This window comes from Phaethon aethereus, assembly GCF_964289735.1.
Source record: "Phaethon aethereus genome assembly, chromosome: 15".
NCBI classification, from domain to species: domain Eukaryota; kingdom Metazoa; phylum Chordata; class Aves; order Phaethontiformes; family Phaethontidae; genus Phaethon; species Phaethon aethereus.
This window is the reverse complement of record NC_138591.1, coordinates 4,409,965-4,430,938: the sequence shown is the minus strand read 5'-3', so window position 1 is coordinate 4,430,938 and position 20,974 is coordinate 4,409,965. Positions and strand designations below refer to the sequence as shown.

Below are 20,974 nucleotides of genomic sequence, written 5' to 3'. Positions count from 1 at the left end.
TCGCTGTCGGCAGAGCCACAGCATTCACAAGCATTCCCACAGGAAACGGCGCAGAGGGACATCCATGCAGGATGGCTCCCCCAGACACAGCCAAGGCCAACCCCAATCATGGAGCAGTGGGAGAGGCTCTCTTTACCTGCGTGGGTTTCCCAAACCACTTCCATAGCTGCCGTGCAGGGAGGAAAGCAGCGATCTTGGGCCTGTTCTCCACCGATGGCAGCCGCTGGCGCTTGGCCAGCTCCTTCGTGGTGGGCAGGTGGATGCCCTCACGCTTTTTGGGCCTGCTCTTGTTGCTGCTCTGCTGCGGTGCCGGCTGTTGCACTGGCTGCTGCGCCGGCTGTTTCTGGCTCTGGGCGTGGGATGACATGCGGGATTTCCCTGACTGCTTGGTTTGCTTGGGTGGGAGGGTTTGCTGCACTGAGGAACTTGGCTGGGCCTCAGCTACTTCATCATCAGAGCTACAGGAGGAGTCTTCATCCGTAGTGGAGGAGGAAGAAGAGCTGGAGCTCGATGAAGAAGAGGTTGATGAGGCCGAGGAAGAGGAGGAAGAGGAGGAGGAAGAGGAGCTGCTGCTGGAAGAGGAAGAAGAGGAGGAGTTAGAGGAAGAGAGAGGGGTGGACGCTCTTGAGCTGGCAGAGCTGCTGTCCTGGGCTTCCCCTCGGTTCTTCTCAGTCTCGTCTTCTCCCTCTGACTCTGAGCTGCTGTCACTGCTGTTGCTCTCGGACTCCTCCACGGCTGCTGGAGCTGCTGCCTTTTCTTCCTGGTCCTTTGAAGCAGTGAGGCTCTCTGCTGAGCCATCAAACTTTCCTCCAAAGCTGGCAGGGGAAGGGTCTCCCTCAGCTGCTTTGGCTCGGGAAGATTTCTGCTTGCCCTCGGCACCCACTGCAGCGGAATAGCCCAGCCCCAAGAGACTCTTGTTGTCTCTGCGAGTGGCCAGGTTCGAGTCCTCCAGCATCCTCATTGCCTCCTTCATCTTCTTTGTCTTTGGAGACATCACACCCTCATGGTCCAGCTTGATCAGGATTTCGTTGTCATGCTTCCTCTGAGACTTCACCATGGTGCCAAATTCCTGTGTCTCTTCTATGGGCCGCCCTTTCTTGGCCTTGGCTTTTGACACCGAAGCATCGCTGGAGCCAAAGGCCGCTAGCGTTCCCGGGAGGTCGCTGTAGGGCTCCGTGCTGAGGATGCTGCCAAACACAGCAGGCTGGTAAGTGGGTTGCGGGGGGCTATGCAGCTTAGCAGAGATCTTCATTTTGCTGGCTTTTGACCGCTTTTCCTCTGTGGGTGCAGGAGAGCCTCCAGTCGTCAGTGGTTGCGATTTTCGCGACCCCTTCATACTTGGCTTGCCCAAGCAGGCTGGCTTCTCTGGGACTGAAGAGGTAACAGGTGAAGATTCAACCTGATCCTTCTCTTCTGGCAAGGCGGCCTCTTCTGCAGAGGGCAAGAAAGACAAAGGCATGATGATGTCCATCCAGATGGGCACTTATTAAGCTCTGACACAACCAGACACCAATGCTGACTGGTCTCTGGCCAAGGGTGGCTTGTTCCTGACCACTTAGGTATCCCCAAACAGGCACAGGTCCTCCCTGCTCAGTGAACAGCCTTACTAAGCAGTCTGGCCTGATGCCAGTGCTCGTGAGCAGCTGACAGGCAATGCCCAGCAATGCTGCTTGAACTGCAGGGGAACCAAACTGCAGATCTCCTGCATCTTTGGCCATACTGATGGCTGCTGAGACACTCAGCTGAAAAAGAGACCCTGCTCTGCAGCACTGACTGACAGAAGAAGGCTCTCACAGCCCAGGCTAGCTTCTGAGCCAGCCTCCTGCAAACCGTAGCCACCGCAGAGTGAGCTGATACACGGATGCTCTGCACTCAAGCAGTGCATCCATTCCCCTCCAAATCTTGCACCAAGCAACAGCTCTAAGTTGGGAAGAGTGGTGGGGAACCGTGCAAGGACTCTCTCAACTCCAGGTCTCGCAGTTGTGACAACCTACCAGCTTTCGCCTTGACACTTGGCTTTCTCCCTCGCCCTTTGCCCTTTGACACGGGCTCCTCTGACCCCAGTGTAGCTCCCTCTTTTCCTTCTCCAGTGTCTTTGCTGGATTTACGGCTACGGCGCTTGGTGCTGGGCACCAAAAGGGCCGGGGAAGGCTCAGCACCTGGAACAGGTCAAAGAGATGGTCAAATGCAGTTAAATAACACATAAAACAGAGATGCGATACAACATACCCCTACTAACTCTGCAATAGGGACAGGGCCTTTTTCCCTATGGCTTATACCTCACCCCAGCTCTGCATGTCCCTAACTGACGCTGCGAACTTTGTGATTGCAAGTCTGTGAACTCAGCCCAAAATCTCAGTGGCAAGTGGCCTGAAACTCCCTACATTTCATAGTGGGAAATGTCATGCAAAAAACTGAACAGCAAGACTCACACTGGATCTTGTAGTCAGGTGGGAGAAGCCGAATGTGAGACAGCGGGATACGTCCTGTGTCCCCGTCATCAAACTCTACTGTGATGAGATCACCATCTTCTTCCAGATCCAGGGCTCCTATGGGTTGGGGGAGCAGAAGATGGGATTAGGGACAAATGTAAGAGTACAAATCCCCTTGCCAGGGAAGTGGGGACGTGGGGGAAGACAGTGATCCTGCACCAGCTCCAAAGCATCCCATCCACACCTTTCCTAGGCTGTGCAGGGAGAGCACAGAAGGTTTGCTCTGTGATGGAAAGTCCCTGATAATGCTGAACCAGCTCACCCAGCGTAAAATTTCCCAGTCAACAGCACTGCTCCAGAATGCAACCACCATTCCGTTTTGATGTCCCACCTCTCTCCCCTATTTCCCTCTGTTCTTGCAGAAATTCACTTCTCCGTTTTCACTGCAGTATCTTTTTTTTTTTTTAATCTGCATTTTGTAACTACACTTAGCAACCAGAAGCTGTTGCTTTTCACCTTCTCTCCAAGAGAAATAAGCTCTGTTCCCACCCTCCCTTCTTGCATCAGCATTACTGGTCTGTAACTTGAAAGTAATTCTTCCCTTATACACACGCAATGTGACCAAGAGCCGCCATGGTAGACTTGTCCAGGGCTTTTCACTGGCTTTTTAATGGGACCAGATGGGGGAGTTGACGTGTCAGAGGCAAAGCTATGAGCGTGCAGGTGATTTAGAAACCTCCAAAACCTCAGAAATGTTTGGTGCCTGGGCTGGAGTTATTCTGACTTTTTGAAGCGTGTTGTATTTCCCTGGTATTTTAAGCTCCTAAATTGCTCAGACCTCTTCCTATGAGAGCACATCTCCTGGACCAACAGGTTCTTACTAAACCAGCATTATGACTGAGCTGGGTGTGATTCGGAGGAGAGAAATGGGCCAGGCTCTGACCTCCAGGACACTCACAGCAGACCTCAGGGCTTCCCCAAACAAGCCTGACTTCTCTCAGGATACACAGGACTGAGACACCCCTGGTTCACAGCACAGAGTAGCCGGGGTGGCCTTACCTCGGACAACTGTCCCTGGGTAGAGGCAGCGGTACTGCTGGCTCCAGTAGGCTGCAATCCTTGTGCCCTCGGGCAGGAATCGCACTGAAGGTGGTTTCACATCGATGATCTGCTTGGGACAAGAGGAAGGCAATTACTGTCATTCTTGGCACCAGCACAGACCATCCCACCACACTTGGTGTGTAGCAAGGCAGCTCTGGAGAAGGCAAGGGACAGTTTCTGTGCTGGGAAATGGCCTCCGGTCTGCTCACAGGGCAATGTGAAGGACTATCCCTGATGACATACAGGCCTAGTGCCCGCTGCCAGTGGGGGAGCTCAGCCACGGGGCAGTGAACCACACCAAGGGGAGCTCTGTCCAGACTGGCCACGAAGGCAGGACCAGGGCACCCCTGCAGCCCCAGCTCAGGGAGAGGGAAGCTTCCAGCTAGCCCCCTTCACCCCAAAATCGGGCTCAGACACCAAAGACAGGAACCCTTTGGCCTCACATACCGCTTCCTGCAAGAGCTGCTCCAGGCAGTAAATGTGGGGACGGTTTCCCCTCTCGCCTTCCACCACCACACGGTATCTGAAACACAAAGGCTTGGTCAGACACGGCACATGGAGGACATCACCCCGATCAGCTAACACCTCCCTCTGAGCCCTACCACCAGTTTAGTTGAAAGTGTTTTATAAGAGGTAATTGGATTTTTCTCAGGGCTGATAAACCAGAGTGAACTCTCCTTCCCTCCCTGCCAGATTCTGTCAGTCTCTCTCCAGCCAGCTCTACACAACCCCCAAATCAATCCCTGTATCAGCTACGTCCCCATTCACTGGCAGAGCCCGGGTGGAAACAGTAGCCCCTCAACTCACATGTCTGGAGAATGTACTGTCTTGACATGCCCGGCATAGAGCAGCTTGTCATCCATGGGGATGAGGACACGCAGACCATCTTTCAGCTCATCCTTGTCAATTATGCAGGAGCGGGGAGCTGTGAGGTGTTGGGAGCAAGATGGGGATTAGAGAGCACCATACATGAGAAAGTGACTGCAAGGGGAGAAGGAAACCTCATACTCCCAGCATCACCCTCCCCTAGGAAGAGGCCAGTAAGCCCTTTGCAGAAAGGGCGCGCTCTCTCTCACCAGCTCCTGGCAGAGGAAAATTCTGCCTTCTTGGTAATAATAAAAAGTGCCCCCTCTTGGTAATAATAATATAACAGTAAATGAAAATAGGGCAGCTCAGAGACTGGGCTTCATCTAGATGTCACAGTGCGCCACTCTGATAAGGCTTGTTTCTGGCAAGCCAAATTGACTGGAAAAGTGGTATTTCCACCCCAAGGACCCATGGCTTCGGATGAGGAATGTGTGAAAGCAGCACAGTCTTTCTTCCTCCGAGCAGCCCTGGGAAACTGCCCAGCTCTTCTACCTGTACAGTTAGTCCCCCAGTCCCTCCTGCCCTCACCTGGTGTGGGCGGTCGCTCAACCAGCATGCTCAGTGGGATGTTCTCATCCTCTGAAAAGCTGCTGTCTTGGTTGGGTTCAAAATCCTCCTCCGCTGCCATGCTCTCCATGAGCTTGCTGACAGCTCCTCCTTTCCCTCGGTTCTGCAGGAAAGCAAGCAGCATGTCAGCTGAATGACAACAGACAACAGTCTGATCCCATCTCACCTTCCTTCAGCAACAAATAACCTGAGGATATTGGGACAAACTTGTCTCCATCCTCAGCAACATTAATCACACAGAGTTAAGTGGGTGTACCCAAATTTGCTTTTTGCTTGAACAAAGACCTTTGTTTTTCTGGGTTTGCTCCCAAGCATCACTGCAGCTCACCAAAGGCTATTTCACACATCCTAGCCACATCTCACGCCTGGAGGTTAGGAGAGAGGCTGTGGAGCAGACAGCTGTGGCTCTGCTCTGCATTCACCATCTCTTTGCACAGTGTTCCTGAGGCCCTGTCTTCACTAAACAGGCAGCAGGCACTGTTCCTATTTCTCCTCGAAGTCCCACGATCCATTTCTTGCTATTACAACACAGACCATAATCTCAGAAATCATGTGAGAAGACACAGTAATGTGTGTTATGAGAGAACACAGGCTGCAGCAATGGAGCAGAAACCAGTGGTGACCTGGCTCACGCAGTGCTGAGCAGGACAACTCCATCACCGTCTCCTCGGTCCTTGCTATCCATGAAGGCTCTCCCTCCACCCCATGGCAATCTTAAGAGAAAATCCTGCCTGCTCATTAATTTGAGGGATGGTCAAACGAACACCAGATGGTAGCAGCAGGTACTACCTGACAGTCTTCCTTGGATTTTAGGCTACTCAAGCCAGCATTTTGCCTGTAACACACCCAGCAAAACCTGCATGTCCATTTTCCCTCCCTCACACTACAAGAGCCCAGGAAAAGAGCAGGGCTCTGCCAGCAACCCTCCAGTTCACCCAGACTAGAAGCAGCATCTCACCTCTTTTTTCACCTCCTTGGCTTTCACTTTGGCTTTGCTCTTCTTGGTGGAGCCCAGGGCATTTGCCAAGCTGACACGAACATCAGATGGGGAGCTAGGGATGCCAGGAGGAGACATGGACGAGGAGGAGGAGCAGCAGGGTGTTTCTTTACCCTTCTTCCGCTGCTAAAAATAAAAAGAAAACACTCCCATCAGTAAAGAGAGGATTGGTAAAGATCTGGGCCCAGGGAGAGGGGAAAGGTGGAGCAAAGCAGGCTGTGCACAAGTAGGATGGCATTCAGCCAGCAGTTAGTTCACTGACCATACCACATCCTACATTTCCCAGCTCTGCTTTCAGACTTCACACATTTTGGGAGGATCTTTTCATTACCCCGGAAAGCAATTCCTGCCCATCAAACCTTCCCCTAAAGAGCTCCAAGAAGATCCCAGCTGGCCTCATGTCACAACTAACTTGTCTAACCCTCCCCACAATCAGTGCTCCTCCATAACGCTGCCATGAACTGAACAGGACTTGGAGGAAGCCGAGCTTTCAGTCAAGATGAAGAGCCAGCAACCCAGAGATCACTGCACCACCAGCCAGGGACAGCCCTCAGAAAACACCGTATAAAAGGTGAACGTCCTTAAAGGCCAGCATGAGGGCCACAGCTCAGCAAGGGCATAAGGTTGTGCAGAGAGCAAGAGAGAGATTTGAAAGATTTTTTAATGCAGGATGTCCACTCTGGTCAATCCAAGCAGGATGGATTTGGGACTTGGAGGGTGACACAAGTAACCTGCCTTGTTCCAACACAACAGGCTTTTTAGTGTACATGGGCCTGGCAGGGGTAACAAGGAGCAGCCAAACAGCACTGGGGCAACCGCTGAGACAGGACTCAACTCTCCTCTGCCCTAGCTGAGTTAATTGCCCTCCCCTCACCCTCGGGTCCCAAGGGTCCCACATCAATTCTGCCAGTGCATTCCTCACCTTGCTGAGCTCCTTCCTCTCCTTCCCCTTGCTGCCCTCCTTTTTGGGGCTCATGGGTGCCCCCTTGCCACAGCGCCCAGGCTTGGAGACAGGAGTGGAGCTCGCAGGCGCCGCAGGGGTCAGCACAGCTGAGGATGTGGTGGCATCGTGGAGGAAGATCCGCTCGCTCCGGCGCCGGTTCCACAGGTCATCGTCACTGGCCTCCAGCCCAAACTCAAAGCTCAGGTCCTTGGGGGACTTGAATTTCTTCAGCTTGCGGCCTTTCTCAGACCCAAGCTTGGCCTTGTCAGTGCTCCCAGATCCGGAGTCGAGGCTGCTGGGGGCCTGGCTTGGTGTGATGTTGCTTGCCTCCAGTGGCCCCTTCTTTCCCCGCAGCAGCCCTGAGGGAGATTTCTTCCTGATCTTGATCTCACTCTCTGAGTCAGTGTACTCAAACTCCGTCCCTAGGTGCAAAGGATTTAACCATCAAAGCCCTGGCTGAGCCAAGAGGGGCCTCGTCCCCCTGGAAGCTTTTGGGCTCCATGGGAGATGCTGTGCCAGTTCAACAGAGCCCTTGGTGCTCCCCTTTCCAATCCTCACATCCCTCAGATCTGCATTTCCACCCCATAAAACACTGATTTCCCTGAAAATAAGTCTCCCCTGCACCAAAGCAGAGTCCACCCATTCAAGCAGTATGGGTCAGTGTGTTCTCTGCCTCCACTTTCTCCCTTCTCCCACAACCAAAACCCTGCAGGGAAGCTCGTAAGACAAATAACATTTGCCCCTCCATAAAAAGGAGTTCCTCAGCTGAAGCAAAGCACGAATCCCACAAGCTGAGCCTTCCTCCCCTCCTGGTGGGAGTCCTCTCTAGTCTCACCTTTGTTTCAGGAGAACGATCTCTTTAATGAATTGAATAAACCCAGTTTTCAAGCTTATTTTTTCCCAGTGGCCATCAGACACCACAAATATTTTTATTGGCTCAGGTAATCACCTTAAAATCAAGAAAGGTAAATGATCTTTTGTTTGTGGCAAATGGAAATCCCCTCACACTGGCCTCTGCTCAGCATCACAGGCACAGCAGTACCCAGAGGCCTGAAATATTGTAGTAATGCCAAGATGTTCACCACCTTCGGTGTGTTCCCCAGAATCTGATAAAGGAGAGCAAGATCGTATGTTTCCAGAGGCGGAAGGGAAACTGAGGCAGCACCTACACACCCAGCAACACAGGTAGGAGGCAAAGCACTGTGGCTGCACAGGCACTGTGCCGTCAAAGGGATACAAACAGCCAGGAAGAAACTTGCCCAAGGTCATGCAGTAAGTCTATGCTGGAACAAGAGACTCAGCCCAGATTTTCTAAAGCCATTTACTTCCCAGGGCACTGGACCTCATGGGATGACACAGCACCTCTGAAGATGGGTAGAAACATCAGCAGAACCCGGTTCTCCCTCTCCAAAAAAGAGCATCATCCAAAAGTGTCTCTTGTATCCTCCTCCAACCTGCTGTGGATCTGTGCTCTCTGCACTCTCATTTGCATGACTGTCTTCAGACCAACAAGGTCTGAAATCAGGCCTCGCTTGGCAGAACCTCTTCTCAAGCCCAACAGCGAACAGCCCCTGCTGTGATAACCACTGCTTGCAGAAGACCCTTGAGAAACAACATAGAGGACCGAACAACACTCACATACATAAATGAAAACGTACGAGGCACAAGCATGGAAAGCCATCTTCTCTCAGTCCTTCTCTCTCAAACATGCTCGCTTTCCCAGCCTGCAGGAACCTGCTCTCATCTTCTACCCAAACCTCTTCCCCTGAGACAGCCCCAGCATGAGCAGGAAAAGAGCAAACCTGTCAAAATCAAAGCTGGCAAGGCTCAAAATGAAAAACCCATTGGAAATTACAACACCCCTCTCCTCTCTCTCCTCTGCTGCATGAGACAATTTCTAGATGTTTCCAGTTTCAAGGAGGGCAGGTTACAAGATGATAAATTCTTAACAGAGGCTGTTGGAACAAGTTGGCAAAAGCCTAATAAAGCATGGAAACAGTGCTAGAACAAGCTGGGCTCCCAAGGAAGACATCATTTGCCATTCTGAAGCATGCTATAAATTCCATTATCACTTAATAAATATTAATAGAGAATTTATAAATGGAGCCCTGTATTGGGCTTGTGTGGCAAGGTTACAGTAGCAGGGGCCTGCAGGGGTGGCTTCTGTGAGAAGCTGCTAGAAGCTTCCCCCACGTCCGACAGAGCCAATGCCAGCCAGCTCCAAGACGGACCTGTCGCTGGCCAATGCCAAGCCCATCCGCGACAGTGGCAGCACCTCTGGGTAACAGAGTTTAGAAGGGGAAAAAAATGGCACGCAGCAACTGCAGCCAGAGAGAGGAGTAAGAGCATGTGAAAAAAACTCTGCAGACACCAAGGCCAACTCTGCACCACACCAAGTGGAGAAGGAGGGGCAGGAGGTGCTCCAGGCGCCAGAGCAGAGATCCTCCTGCAGCGTGTGGTGAAGACCATGGTGAGGCAGGCTGTGCCCCTGCAGCCATGGAGCTCCACACTGGAGCAGATCTCCACCTGCAGCCCATGGAGGACCCTACGCCAGAGCAGGTGGATGCCCGAAGGTGGGAAGCCCACGCTGGAGCAGGCTCCCTGCAGGACCCATGGAGAGAGGAGCCCAGGCTGGAGCAGGTTTGCTGGCAGGACTTGTGACCCCGCAGGGGACCCACGCTGGAGCACTCTGTTCCTGAAGGACTGCACCCCATAGAAGGGACCCAGGCTGGAGCAGTTCGTTAAGAACTGCAGCCCATGGGAAGGACTCATGTTGGAAAAGTTCAGGGAGAACAGTCTCCCATGGGAGGGACCCCACGCTGGAGCAGGGGAAGAGTGTGAGTATTGCCCCTGAGGAGGAAGGAGCAACAGAGTCAATGTGTGATGAACTGACCACAACCCCCATTCCCTGTTCCCCTGTGCTGCTCGTCACGGAGGAAGGAGATAAATCGGGAGCCAAATTGAGCCTGGGAAGAAGGGAGGGGTGGGGGGAAGGTGTTTTAAGATTTGGTTTTAGTTCTCATTATCCTACTCTGATTTTGACTGGCAATAAATTAAATTAATTTCCCCAAGTCAAGTCTGTTTTGCCCATGACAGTATCTCTCGCCACCCTTATCTCGACCCACAAGCCTCTCATTATATTTTCTCTCCCCTGTCCAGCTGAGGAGGGGAGTGAGAGAGCGGCTTTGGTGGGCACCTGGTGTCCAGCCAGAGTCAACCCTCCACACGTCCACATAGATCTGTCTCACCAGGAACCACGTCACCAACGGGCACTTCTGCAGCAGGGCATGGGGAGGGGAAGAAATGAAACTGCCAATTATGTGTAACACACTGAAACTGAGACAGAGATGTGGACAGAATCACAGGGTCCAGCACTGCAAACGCACGAGCAGAGGAAGGAATGCTTGTTTCAAGTCTCACTGGCCAGTTTCTCTAAGGAAGCTGATGGAATGGGCTGATTAAAGGGGGTTTTTCTTCTGCTTGGGTGTCTCTGCTTCTCTTGGATATCTACGATGATCAGCTGCATTTAGCACATGCTTCCTTCCCTAAAATGTAACTGCGCTTCACTGCCTTCAGCACGCTGTCCAAGGGGACACCATATCCCATCACTTGCCTTTGCAGCACGACTGTTCAGGATTCGCCAGGTAGGAAAAGGGGAAACTCTGAGGAAGCCACAGGCAACTGCCCCTAGGGAAACCATGGCTGCAGCTGCGAAACCTGCCATACCCGTGCCTGGTTCTTGTTTTCTTGCCAGGCGATTCCCCCTGCCTTCAGCACCAGGACCAAGCAGCCAGAAGCCAAGAAAGGGCAAGGTCTGGGTAACAACCTGCTCAAGAGAGCTCAAGAGCTGCTACAAGAGCAGCACAGCTGGGAGCTCCTGAACCTTCCACCTTGCCCCCATGGCACCAACCCTAACCATGCAACTCACCCATCAGGCTCTGCCGTTCCTCCTTCTTCTTTGCCTTCTGCTTGGCCTCCAGCTGGATGATCGAAAGCGGAGGGGGAATGATGGGGCTGGGCATTGCACTGGCAGCAAACCTCGCTAGAAGGCCCAGGCCGCTCTCGTCAAGGGCAGGCGATGAAAGCCTGTCGGTGCCATCCGTCCCATAATCCTCTGCTTCCTCCTCTTCCTCTTCATCCTCCTCTTCCTCCTCCTCTGAGCTAGAATCTAGCACGCAGAAAAGAGGGAGCCCATTACAAATCTCATGGAATTGTGCATCAGCCACATTTCCACCCCGAATCAATAATTCTCCTGCTACTCTGCGCTCACCTAGGTAGCACTGAGCCACCCATGAGCTGAGCCAGATGATGTTGGCCACGGACACACACGTGTCCTTGCAGCCATAGAGCCGCTATCACCCTGCCTACCACCACCCTTGAAGGACACAGAAATACATGGTACAGCAAAGAGGACCCATTCAAGGCAAGGGAGGGAAGAGCAGGGTGTTGGCGGAGATTTGAAAAGGATGCCACGCACCCCTTCCCTGCAGCTTTCAGGAGGAATTAAAAGCTTAATTCCTTTGAAAATCCCAACCTTGGAGCTGTGGGATTCCCCTCCCGCCCACCACCTCTTCCTCCATAACGACATCCATTAGCGTAATCAAAATCAGAGATCAGCATGGAAGGGGAATACCAGAGATCAGCCTGCGCCATGGTGGGAGGCAAGGAGGAGACAGAGAGGAGAAAGGGCAGGAGGCAAAAATGTGAAGGCAGGGAGGGAAATAATTTGAAAGCAATGAATTTGGAATGCATAAGCGGGAAAGTGTAGGTAGTGTTGGAGACAAGAAGGAATGTTTAAACACTCTGCCTCAAAACTCTCTGTGCCTTTCATTTCCCTCTCTACAGTTCAGGCTAGGGAAGCCCAGCTCAGCACAGGCAGGAAGAGCTGCCCACAGCCAAAATCTAATTCTGGCAAAGAAATCAGCCTTCCTGCCAGCCTCGGCCAACACCCGCAGAGAGCAGTGGGCTGGGATCTTCCCTTACGGTGTATATACAGCAGGTATTTTGGGGGTAGATGCTCTGAGAGTGGCACCTCTCCCTTCCTACAGCACTTCCCAAGAGTCTGTCATCAGCTCAAAGGCAATTAATTTTAGCAGCATCTCATCCAGTTAGTGCTGCTGAGCGAGAGTCACTACACAAATGCACATATACCACACGCATACATATACACACACATATATGAGAACATATACCTATAAATATATATATATATTTAATTGCAAAAAGTGGGTCTGGAAAAGATATTTCATTCCTCTTGAAATTCAGGGCTTAAGTAGGATCATCACGGTTGCTGGAAACTTTCCACCACTAGCAGGAGCCCTGCTCTCCCCTCCTGAGCCCACTCACCAGCTCCCCGCCAGCCGCTACCCCTGCGTCTGAAAGACAGCCAAATGAGAAACCAGATCCCTCCAAAATGAGCTGGAATGAACATGAAAATCCTTTTCTTTTCACATATGCCCTCTGGGATAGATAAAAACGTCCTCAACACTTGGTTGTTTAAAAAAACCCACAACAATAACACAAGTGTTATTTTTCCACTTTGGATTATTTTCCCACGACATTAGAAATAACAGGAATATCGGGAAACAGTGTTCTCATCCTTGCATTTTATCAACTGAAGTAATGGCCAGCTACCTGTTATTTGTATTGTTAACAAGGAAAGCTTATCTCCGTAGCATACCTCAGACAGTCACAGAATATTAATTTTTAACCGCATAAAAATCCCTTCTCCATTTCAGTTGCTCAGGCTGGTTCCTTGTGATATAAAAATGCTACTAAACCTACAACCCTGCAGTAAATACCAAGAAATCCACAGCCCTGCTCACCCCTAGTATAAAAACCACATGCAAAAAAAAAAAATCCGCAGCAAATTAGGATCAGATTCCTTCCCCTACCAGAAAAGGGGGCACAACTGCTGTTTTTCTACCACATTTTGCCAAAAGGAAAACAAATCCACATTAACTCAGCTATTCTGAGACATGGAAACCACCTGCCTGAAAAGCAGCAAAACAGTGCCCGAGTTCAATGACACACCATGGGGTACTGAGATGCCCTCCACACATCCTATTTGGCTTTGAAATTCAGCAATTCTCAGCAAAACCAGAAAAAAAATTTTAAAAAATCAACCTATGCAGCCCTTCATGCCAGACCTAGAGAGTCAGCTGAGTGGAGAGTCAGCTGGGGAGGAAAACAGGAAAAAAAAGGGGAGAGTTTGCAGGAAAATCCCTCCGTGACCTGTCCAGCACGAATCCCCCACAGCAGCCCCGGCTCAGCTGCACCGACTGCCCGGGGGCTGTGCCAAGCACGGGCAGCACCATTGCTTCGGCACTCAAAGACTCCGCATGTGCGAGGGCGTAAGGGTGCCCAGCAGCTATGGTATTTCAAATGCACCAAGGTAAAACAGATTTAAAAGCCAGGATGAAAGCGGCTATTACTCACACTACAGAAAACGTACGATATGGTAACGTACCTGGCAGTTATTCTAACCTCCTTCAAATATACGGTGTCACACTATGGAAAGACAACTGAAGACAGTCTCTTGTCAGCATTTTTACCAAAACACTTGTATTTTTATCTGCATGAGATACAATTTTCAGCCTGAAAATAAACACATTTTAACACGTTCACAGCACGGATCTATCCTCCTCCACCTCTCTTAGCAGATCTTGCTAACTCCACTCTACATGCACAGCACAATCCCTGCTCCTCTTCCTCCCGATTTTCCAAGGGACAAAAACTAACACATGAAACAAAAAGAACACATCTGGGGCTCTGCTCCAAACCCGCGTGCTTCTAAACCAAGTCCCCAAATTTATGGTTATGGTGGCAAATAAGCTGCTGGTGCTCTATGGCCATCTGCACGGCTTCTTGGAGAGACTCATGATGCCTGTATTTAATGTGAAGCAGGAGTTTTACTCCTACTGTGCCCAAACTACGTGTGGGCTTAAAATGAAGTACGCACAGATGCCTTTACACAACTGAAGCCTCAATTTTTTCTCCCAAAAAGGTGATTTTTAGTTAACAATGGGGAAAAAAGACATTTAAAAAATAATTTTTTCCTTCAGTGGTAATTCTGTTAACACTGAGCAAGGGTAAAGGGAAAAAATATTGAAAGTTAAAAATATCTTTTCTAATTGACATTTTTAAGAGCATGTATATGTGTGTATATACCCACACACGCAACCACACATGTACATATAAATCTACAGCCAAAACAAACAATAAACTCATATTTAAATGCTACCGATGCCAGATAAACTGAAGCCAAAGAAGATTTCTTTTTTGTAAAATTTCTACCTGCATTGAATTAAAAACCAAACCTAATTAAAAATACTAAATTTTCTCATTGCTTTTAAAAGCTAAGCTGACATGGTATTTTACTGTAGGAGAGCAGTAAATGAAGATTTGTTAATGATGGACAGAAATTGGTTAAGCTATTTGTTTTTTAAAGACTGATGTAACAAGATGAATTGAGGGGGGTGTGGAGAGGAAAGGCTTGGGAAGGGGGGAGTAAAAACACACACTTAAAAGTCATTTCACATTGTAAAAAAAATAGCATGATTTTCTCATAACACCAAGCAGGCCTACAGCATACAAAGCAGGCTAAGTACAGGCAGACTTTAGACAGCTACTGGGTCATTGACATCTGATTTGTGTGATCTGTCCAAATTCCGGAGGTTACTTATTTTTCAATGTCCAATTTAACATTGTACCTTTTTTTTTTTCCCCCAAACAAGCCAATTCTCATCATTGGAAGATTTTTTTCCCCCCATATGTGCTGTGCTGCTGACTCCAGAAGTACTTGTAAAAAATTAAAAAATATTACAACTATCACATGGGAATGACTGTCTAGGGAACTGGTTATCCCTCACTGTTTTTTATTTCATTGGGGTAAAATCATTCTCCAAGTCAGGGAAAGGAGAGCAGGGAAGAAGGTACTAATTTCCTTTTCTTAAGGAAAGCAGAGTATGGAGGAGGAGGAATTATGGGTCTTTGGTCTCAGAAAGCTTAAGGTATTACCTATCCTGATGGTTTTCAAAAGTTCCATGTGGCTTTAGCACACATTCGCAGTTTCCTCTCCAAGGTCACTGGATGAAAAACCACAAGCTTTGCCTGATACCAGCATGGCAACGTGGTGCTTGGTCTGTAAGAAAGCAGCGTGCCCCCACCTCTTCTATCTCAAACCTGATGAAAACGGGTCTTCCTGCAGCTACTCCTCTCTCTGACATAGATACTGGCAGGGCCAAAGACAGGTAATTACCCCAATTCTAGGACAGGCTGCATCGTGGCCCAGAAACCTTTAAGGACAGTGGCAGAGCCTCTGCTGGCAGCACCGTGGCTTCTCATCTTAGACCCATCTGCAAATCCTTCCCTTTGCTGGGTTAAGGAGTTCTCCAAAAGGTCTGCAAACAGTAAAGCATTTCTGGAGTCCTCAAACACATACACACAAGCAAACTTTCCATGCAAGGCTCTTCATGGACAGAGGAAAGTCAAAAGTGGACAGAAATCATCTTCAAAGTTAAAATAACCAAGAGAATGCAAAGAGCTACGTGTCATTATTTATGGAGGTAACATCGAAACATCTGAGGCTGACAGATGACATAAAGAAAAGTTATTTTGCCTACCTACATAACAATGGTCAAGGTTCAGGTTCATGGCTAGTGACCCTCGCTGAGAAGTGTCTGCCCTACAACCAGCCAACCACTTTGCTTCTTTAGTGCAGCGTGAGAGCAAATGCAAGAGACCGACACAGACATTCAAAGCATCATGGATAGGGGCAGGGGTGAAAGGGTTGGTCAAGCAGCTGCAAGGAGAAAGCGAGCACTTCTAGAAAAGCTGAGGTTATTAATCGGTTTAGTATCAGGGAAAGCCATTAGAAACCCTATTACCCAAATATCCCTTCAAGTAATGCTTTTGAGAAAGAACAAGCAAAAAAAAAAAAATCATTTGCAGAAAAAACCAAAACTGTAACCAATAATCCCTCCCCGCCTCCCCCTCCATGCCCACCTCCCACCACGGGAGGTTTTGCATCTTTGGTTTCCCGACCATTAAATGACAGCCCAGAGGGATTTACAATGTATTTCCCCATTTGTTCCAGATTCCCCAACCTCCTCCCATATCGCCTCCCCTCCCCAGACTTTATCCCATAAATCTGGGATTTTATTTTTCTTTTTAAAGCAGATAGGTTACTTGAAACATAGACAAAGCCAATCAGGGACAAGTAACCTATCTGCTTACCTGGAGAAAAATCAAAAAGCAACCCCAAAAAACCCTCAAGAACTTGGCACCTAAAAGGGATTGATATCCTCAAAATTTCCAACAGCAGCAAAATAAACAAAGAGAAGATGCAGGGAGGAACAGGGAAGGGAAGAATGGAAGTTAACGCAGACTCTTCATGGAAATGTGGCAATCTCACCCTTACATAAAATCCACTGTCCCCAGAACTTTTTAGGTTCTCTAAAGAAAAATTTTTTTTAAAATTACTGTATTTCTCTCTTTTGGGTTTTCTTTGAAATGCATTGGTGGGTCCAGCCCAGAGCCACATCAAACCAAATCAGCATTCTCTGTCTTTCTGCTGTGTTTGATAATTTTTTTTTAGCTTAAATTAGCTTTCTTTGGAGGTTGTGTTTGGAGGGAAGGAAAAACCAACAGGTGCGTGGAGGAAATTAACATCAAAAAACTAAGAAAAAAACGAACAAAAGCAAAACTATTCAGCCCCATTTTCAATTAACAGCCGTCTGAGCAGTGTGAAATACTAACAGGCTTTTGCTGTGCTAAATTCAGATCTGCCGTGTAACTTAGATGATAACAACTAGGGATGCTCTTGCTTAGCATTCAGCCCAGACGAGCTACTTTCTTTTGGGAGCTGAGGGCTCATTAAAGTGACCTTTCCCCATGATTATTATTTAATGAGTGCGCTCTAAAACAGAAACCCCTTGTGTCTCTGGAGGAAAAGTCTCAAGTAATCTCTTTTCCCACTGAAGTACTAATGACAGGCTGACAAAAAAAAAGCTGCAAGGAAAAAATTGGGGTGAGGGTGACAGAGGGAAACCGCAGAGTCAAATTTAATGCAGTAATTGCCACATCCTTGAACACCGCGGGTTACGTCTGGGCATCTGAAAAAAATTACTACCCAAAAAGAGACGCAAAAACTTGCCATATGGATTTTTAAACGTGAAAAAGAAAAATTTCTGGCTGTTAAATAATGGGGACCTTACACCCAGCACCCTCCTGCAGCAGCAACATGGACCAAGTGCCTCCATGTCCGTATTTGCCTGCCTCGAGACAGTCTATCAGCAGAGGAAACAAACTGGAAAAGAAAAAAAACCAACCTGGGTGAACAAAATAAAAACTAAATTAAAGGGGTTGGGTGGGGAAAGGCCTAGGCTTTATCCTGACAAAGGCAGCAGGGATATTTGAATAATAGAGAGTACCCCAGACTAGGTTAATTCCAGTTCTACTCATGGGGAGTGGGAGCAGGAGGGGGATGCAGAGCAGGATGAAGTGAAGCGGCAACCTAATCGCCTGATAAGAGACACAGCAAGAGAGACAAGGTACACAGGTTTAGTTAAAAATGAACTTGGTATGTTTAATAAAGCTTGGTATACCAAATCGCAGTACAAACATCAAGTCACACGGCCACACAACAGTATCCCAGTATTATAAAAAGAAAAAAAAAAGGAAAAAAAAAAAAGAAAAAAAAAGGAAAATAATTAAAAGAAGAAGAAAAGCACCTTCCAAACCTCTACAAGGCTCATGCCAAAATAAAATAAGAAATAAAATAATAATAATAGTAATAATAATAGTAATAATAATAATAATAATAATAATAATAATATAATGGTGGTGGTGGCAGCAAGGAAGAAAGTGAGGGAAAAACTGAAGGGAGGAAGGGAACAGGAAAGCAGGGAAGGTGGACACTAAAACCCAGTTGATATAAAAGCTCTAAAAGAGCCAGCCAGTAATAATATCACAATGATACAGGTACAAAAAGGATAAAAAATAAAACGTCGGGCTGATAAAGCAGGCTACGCTGCCAAGAACAAAGATGGCCGCCCTGGCTCTGACCATCAAAATGGCTGACCCCAGCCCCCCAGGCCCCTCACTCACCCTTGCCACCCGCCCCACCAGCTCCCACACAGACATGGCAGAGGGGTGCTTTTGGGGTTGCGTTTGCTATAAACTAGTAACCTTGATCGAACGAGTCCTCCGAAGAGTCGCTGAAGGAAGATCCCACCTCGGCCTCCCGCAGCAGCAGGCAGAAGGGCTGCTTCCGGCCTGCCGCCGCTTTTGGCTTCAGCGTCCGCCCAGCCACCACGCTGCGGGGGGCCACCTTGGGGCCACTGGCCGCCCGGCCGCCCTTCCTGGCTGCCACGCTGTAGAGACCGGGTGGCCGCGGCTTGGGGGCAGGCGGGGGCTGCGCCGGCCACGCGTCCCTCAGGGATCCCTCCTCCTCCTCCGAGTCCGTATCTGTGGTCAAAGCGGGTGGGAAGAGCGTTACATCAGAGAATGGGGGTTTGGGGTTTTTTTGGGGAGTGCTTTGGTGCATTTCTGTGTGAAGAGGCTGTAAACCAGGAGGGGAAAGCAGCTGCAGGAGGGGCCGTGTGCCACCATTTTCCACCCCTGCCAGATCCCTCCATCACAAGTCACAGGCTCAGCAAGTGGGAGCTGAATAAACACAGAAATACCTATTTCCTTCTTTTGGTCAGAAATAAGACACTCTCCACCTAGGCCAAATGACTCCTGACCTCCCTCAAGACAAGATCCAAGGCGTGTTTTTAGCTCAAGAGCGGAAAACTGAGGTAGATGTTTCCGCCATGACGATACCCACCAAAGGCGCAGCAATGCCAACAACCGGGTCATCGACCTGCATTAGTCTTAACCATGGCTGTGTTCAACGCTCTGACCTAAATCTCCTTTTCTACATAAACCAGCTCTCCCAGATGGTTTTCCACACGGGCAGCCGGAGTGAGCCCAGCTGCCAAGCAGGCAACACATCTAACTCCGAACACGCTGCCCCAGACGCTCTGCAGGGAGCAGGGACCAAGCTGCTCCTCGGTCTACGACATGTGGCTTTACAAAGCTGCCAAGCCCCACGGTGGTGAGAAGTTATCCAGTGGTCCCCTCTGGCATCTGATGAGTGAACAAGAAGTATATGGTACCCCTGGACACAATAAAAGTGGGTATGAATCGTCACCTCCTGGCTCATGAACGCACCACGAGCTCCACAATGTTAGGGACATTGCGGCGGGGACCATTCCAGCCTGTGAGCAGCAGCAGATGCTCTCCAGAGTCAGCCTGGGTTGGGCATTGCTTCCTACCTCCACTGCGCTGCTTGTGGAGAGGAACGAATGGGGGGTGGCCGTAAACGGAAGGTCCAAAGCCCAAATACGCAAATCATTTTGGGCATCAGACCGGTTAAAATCGGTGAGAACAGGATGCTCTGCTCACCCTTTGGATCTACGCCCAAGGTTTTCAGGACTCCAGCTAGAAAATCATGAGGTTAGGAGGCAGAAGCACTTGGCGCCAATCCTGCTTCTCCTCCTCCACAAGAGCAGCCCACCAGTCATGGGAGGTGCTGCCATATGCTCGACCTGCTTCCACAAATCCATCACGCTTGAGTGACCAAATCACAGCCTAAAGCCTTTTCCTTGAACCTGCACACAGCTGAAAAAACACGCACCAAAGCTGAGCCATTTCAGAGTCGGTTCCTCAGTGACAACAATCCTCCTGCGCTGAGATTTGTGTGGTGCAGGGGCACATTCCGACACCAGGAGACTTGCTGGAGAGGAGAGGGGTCAGAGAGAAGCTCCCCTAGCTCTGGGAGGCAGGTTTTGTTCATGAAACCACAGTACCAAGTGCAAGGGCACTGCAAAAGCTCCCTCTGCCATGAGCCAAGGCTTTTAGCTCCCGCAATAGCCCATGCTTCCTCTCCCCATTAGCTCCAGAGCTCCCAGTTTAGGAACCATGCGTCCATCCCTGGAAGTAAAGCATGTTCAAGAGCAGAGCTGTTGGGTGGTGTGTACAGCACGACCAGCCAAAGGCTGTGTTCAAGTCCAGTGCACACAACAGCTCCTATTTTGCCAAGTAAATGGCTAATTTCATGCCAAGCATTTGTTCAGTTGGAGAATCACTAGCTCATCATCTTCCCCATTAGCGAAATTTCTAAACCTGTGTTGCACCAAGATACACATTTGTTATGCATACAAGCACCCCATAAGGGTTTTAACATGGGACTTAAATAGCTGCAAGCAAAGGAAAAGATGTGTATGCAAGTGAGCTAAGACAATTACACAACCAGTCCTCAGACCATAAACTCCAAGTCCCTCAAATGCTCTCTGCCGCATTGTCTGCCCGAACCATTAAAGACTCTTCTACCTCTGGTTCTACTGTCTTCCTGACACTATCTGCAATTCAGATTTTTCCTGCTGTGACAAGGGTCCTGGCCTCTGCTCGGCTGCAGGATCCTTTGCCTCGGGTGCATTTTGGGTTCAGCAACGGCAATCAGTACTCGGGGATGCCGAGGTGGAGATGAACGAACGTTGATGAGACTGACGGGAAGGCTGAGCACAGGAGCCAAGCCACAACACTGAAGGTCAGGAAGATGCTCAGGAACATCAGTGCCCTCTGGCAAGCTTTGCCTTCTCCAACTGGCTCCAGGGCATAATCCTAAAGCCAATCCCACCCAACCCAACAAGGACTTCAAAAGTCAACCATTAACCACCTACTGGAGCAGAGGCTATGAGTACTCATCTGACAGGTAAACCGAGAGTGTCTACTCCCACCGAAAGCAAGAACGTGGGTCAACTTCTTTTTTAAAGGATTTTTGCCCATTGACAATCAGTACAACACAGGCCAGGAAGAGACGCACTGATGTTGGCTACCTCTTGGATGGCAAGCTGGGCAGACAACTCATGCTTACCCCAAAGACACAGCAGCATTGATTAGCCAGGGAGGAGGTCACTTTTCACTCCTGAGCAAAACCAGACCCATCTCCAAGACCCCTTCCAAGAGGCCAGAAACCCCTACCACAAGCCCCCACAACAGATTACGCTGTAAGAAGAGATA

At 49.4% G+C, this 20,974-nt stretch overlaps 1 protein-coding gene across 1 annotated transcript in view; it reads right to left on the bottom strand.

The window, feature by feature from the left end:
- Positions 1-20,974, bottom strand: part of TNRC18 (trinucleotide repeat containing 18) — a gene marked incomplete at its 3' end in the record, with an annotated part of 55,508 nt that overhangs the window by 1,655 nt on the left and 32,879 nt on the right. Inside the window, exons 15-25 of the mRNA XM_082006598.1 lie at positions 18,098-18,376; positions 10,836-11,075; positions 6,887-7,329; positions 5,926-6,090; positions 4,929-5,070; positions 4,341-4,458; positions 3,981-4,056; positions 3,492-3,600; positions 2,433-2,549; positions 1,995-2,159; positions 137-1,431 (exon numbers count right to left, since the gene is read on the bottom strand). Of these exons, the coding sequence (XP_081862724.1) occupies positions 137-1,431; positions 1,995-2,159; positions 2,433-2,549; positions 3,492-3,600; positions 3,981-4,056; positions 4,341-4,458; positions 4,929-5,070; positions 5,926-6,090; positions 6,887-7,329; positions 10,836-11,075; positions 18,098-18,376 (3,149 nt within the window). The remainder of the gene's footprint in view (positions 1-136; positions 1,432-1,994; positions 2,160-2,432; positions 2,550-3,491; positions 3,601-3,980; positions 4,057-4,340; positions 4,459-4,928; positions 5,071-5,925; positions 6,091-6,886; positions 7,330-10,835; positions 11,076-18,097; positions 18,377-20,974) is intronic.